Raw genomic sequence first — 3,793 nt, 5'->3', positions numbered from 1 at the left:
GGAAAAATTGAAAAGTATATGAGTTTGACTCCATACTCTTACTGTGAGGCAATAACACCACACGCCGTCTACACAATAAAACAATCCAGTCAGTATCGACGTGTTCTGACAAATAATGAAAATATTTGAATTTTCCAACTTGATTCAACTTCTCCTATCGTTGCTCAAAATATGGAATGGTCGTTTATAAGTAAAACAAGAGGAAATTATCTACTACAGATCGTCATGAAATAACGACAGTGACAAGAGTGAGAGTGGGTGATGGGTTTCTTGAAATCAGTTGGCATTATCAATGACAAATCAAACACGACAGACTTGAGTATATGTTAATTTCATATAGTGACGAAAACTCTCCCGATTAAAATATTATCAATGATAATGAGAGAGAGAGAGAGAGAGAGAGAGAGAGAGAGAGAGAGAGAGAGAGAGAGAGAGAGAGAGAGAGAGAGAGGAGTTTGGGGGGGGGGGGGATAAACATGAGAAAGGAATTAAATTTACAATTCATCTGAATAAAAAAGGTCATCAAGACCCATTTGTTTGAGATATAAAATCGTTTCTTCGCATTCAACCCATTTAATATATCCCTACCAAATGCTTGGCGTGATGCTTTCCAAACGAAATTGTTAGGATGGTGAATGGAAATATATATTTGTTTATTTTTAAAGTTTTCAAATGCCTTTCTTCCGACTTTCTTCTTCTTTCATTCAATTATTATACAAGTGCCGTCAGTGCGGAATAGACATTTCAAGAAAATTGATACGCGAATGACCGTGTTGACTTTGTCGTACTTCTTTCGTTTGTACCAAAATCAGAATGCAGACTTGGAAAATTTATTTGATTTTGATTTGTTGAGATATTTTAAAATCAGAAAACGTGTCCATCCACGGTTATCTGTCTGTCTTAAACGTCCCCGGTTGTACGAGTACCTCTCCCAATACAGCATTTCCTCTAAGTTTGTGTCAGCCACCTGGCAGGCGTTTAAAACTCAACTCATATTGATGCTTTTCTTCTTATTAATTAATTAATTTATTTATTGTTCATGTTTTTTACTATTTCATTTTTAAAAACCTTACACATCGGGAGTCAGTTTTTCATAAAATTCTCATGAAAATTTTCATGGACAGACATTTATATCAGATGGGAGAAAAAGGGAAAACATGATACTTATACAGCCAGGTTGTCACGGCAAGATATCGCTACCGCTAAAGTACATTCAAGATAGCATTAACCAGTTGACTGCCGGATTCTGGAAAAAAACAAACAACAACACGTATTTAAAAATTTGGCCAGAAAACTCGTCCTTTGAATATCGATCGATTCAAATGACCTTCAATTTGGCAAAAACTGCCACATTAAGGTCATTTAAATCAATCGATATTTGAATGACAAGTTTTCTAATTTCTTAAATATGTGTTTATCCAGAGGACGCCCGTTAACTGGTTAATATCATGGACTGTATAAACAGAATAAAATACAGGTAGTTAACATTATCTATAAAGATTGCACCCAATAATCTGGAATCTAATACTGTACTTAAATTTGTTGTAGGCTGAAGTAATATTTGAGGCCAAAAAAAAAATCCTTTTTGTATAAAATTACATTCTGCATATTATTGCAACTGTTTTAGTTATTTAAAAAATATATATTATCAAATTATTAAACAGAATTGATCATTAGAGTGGCCCCGAAGAAAGATAGCTGTTTAGAATTCTGATTGAGATAGAAAACATACGATTGTCATTGGTCTGTCCTTGTTTACCAGACGGAGAAAAGCACTGCAGTAATCAATCGATTCTACCTGCCGAATAGCCGATAAGCTCTCATGAACAGATTCCAATCTAAAATTCATCTAAATTCATGATTGGCTCATGGCTCAGGAGTGGGAATTTGTTGTTGTTGTTGTTGGTCTTCTCTCGCACCATTGCCCTCTCGTTAGCAAGTACAATAGATTCATATTAAGAGCAGATGGTCGACGAACAACTTTAAACTGCTCGTTTCAAATTTCAAAATCTCCTTTCGATTCTTCTAAGCGTATTGCGTAGATGTGGAATAAAGATGGAAACAATGAAATGCATTTTACATCTTTTTTTTTTTCTTTCTTCTTCTTATTTAGTTCCGCTTATATGAGCATAGTTTACTTTTACGTCAAAACCGGTATGTTTTTTTTCTTTTGAGCTTCATACGACGGTCCATCCTAATGAAAAATGCATTGCATTCTCTGTGTTCCTTTTGTGTTAAAGTTTCATTTAAAAAAAATAATTTCTTATTCTTTGCTAAGCCGAAACCTAACCAGCAACCAAAGCAATGTGTCCAAAAACTTTGCGAAATTATAATTAAAAAAATAAATAAAATAATAAAAGTTCAATTTCCCAACTCCCCTAAATCCTTACCGCCCCCTCCCCTGCTTCTCCTGGCCCCATCAACCACCCCTCAATTCGGTTGTTTAAAAAAAAAATATAATATATGAAATGGAAAAAAAAGAAGATGGAAATCAGCGACTACGACAGACTACTAGCCTCCTGTTCTATTTGCTGTAAAATTTCCCTCTCCAGAGCATCGTCCTCATCACAGCCTCCATTTTCATTATCTTCCCCTGCGGCGTCAATCAGCTCGTAGTCTTGGAGCTCTTGCTGCAACTCTTTCTCCCAGTCGTCACCTGTACAACGGCAACGAAATAAGAATGGATAAGTCAAATAAAGACATAATAATAATAATAATAATAATAATAATAATAATAATAATAATAATAATAATAATAATAATAATAATAATAATAATAATAATAATAAAAATAATAATAATAATAATAATAATAATAAAAAAATGACGATGGTGATGACAATACTACTACTACTACTACTACTACTACTACTACTACTACTACTACTACTACTACTACTACTACTACTACTAGTACTACTACTACTACTAATAATAATAATAATAATAATGATAATAATAATAATAATAATAATAATAATAATAATAATAATAATAATAATAATAATAATAATAATAATAATAATAATAATAATAATAATGATGATGATGATGATGATGTTGATGATGATGATGATGATGAGGATGATGATGATAATACTTTAATATCGTAATCTCTCAAACACAGATCAGCCAAAACTCTTGATTAAACCTGAGATAAACTTATTATTATTTGTATTTATTTTTTTTAAAATTATTAAATGTCAATTGAATTGTACATTAAGAAAACCAAAATATGCCAGCGATCTCATGCAAAGCACTGTTTCATTTTTCTTTAGCCATGCACCATGCCCATTTAAATGGAGGACTCATGCGTGTCTTGTGTATTTCAAGAATAAAAGAATAAAAACCCTCGTTATAAACATGCAAATAAGTAAACAAATCTCTTGGAATTCTTTTCTGATCTTGAGATTTGTTGTTGCCATTTCACGACCAAAGCCTAAATAGAGACATATCCCATTGAGCGTTAAAAACAGATTCATATCTAAATTTATTTATCTAATTTTATTTTAAAATTCAACATTACTTCAAAAGAGCATATTATGTTCCTGCCATCCCTCCTCTTAAAATGCGCAATATTATTTTTGTTTGTTTGTTTTACATGTATTATTGTGTCAAAAGATTTTTGGGTATCGATGGGGGATTTATTGAAAGAGTTTAAAATAGTTCAAAATAGTACATTTGGCTTGTTGATTGAAAGTTGAATTAATATTTGTTTTGTTTTTAAGGGTTTTACGGCACTTGCAACACATTAAGGTCATATCAGCGCCAGTACAAAGGAAGAAAATGGAGT

At 32.1% G+C, this 3,793-nt stretch overlaps 1 protein-coding gene across 4 annotated transcripts in view; it reads right to left on the bottom strand.

Moving 5' to 3' along the window:
- Positions 1 to 1,025: 1,025 nt before the first annotated feature.
- LOC144967763 (synapse-associated protein 1-like) overlaps positions 1,026 to 3,793 on the bottom strand; it is a 74,901-nt gene continuing 72,133 nt past the window's right edge. For all 4 annotated transcript variants that reach the window (XM_078905370.1, XM_078905368.1, XM_078905369.1 and 1 more), the window contains one exon: positions 1,026 to 2,656. In XM_078905370.1, the coding sequence (XP_078761496.1) occupies positions 2,499 to 2,656 (158 nt within the window). In that variant the 3' untranslated portion in view covers positions 1,026 to 2,498. The remainder of the gene's footprint in view (positions 2,657 to 3,793) is intronic.

The sequence above is a fragment of the Berghia stephanieae genome, chromosome 3 (assembly GCF_034508935.2).
Source record: "Berghia stephanieae isolate SIO BIC M18660-M18661 chromosome 3, UCSD_Bste_1.3, whole genome shotgun sequence".
NCBI lineage: Eukaryota > Metazoa > Mollusca > Gastropoda > Nudibranchia > Aeolidiidae > Berghia > Berghia stephanieae.
Note: the sequence above shows the minus strand (reverse complement) of the source record. Positions and strands in the feature narration are given on the sequence as shown.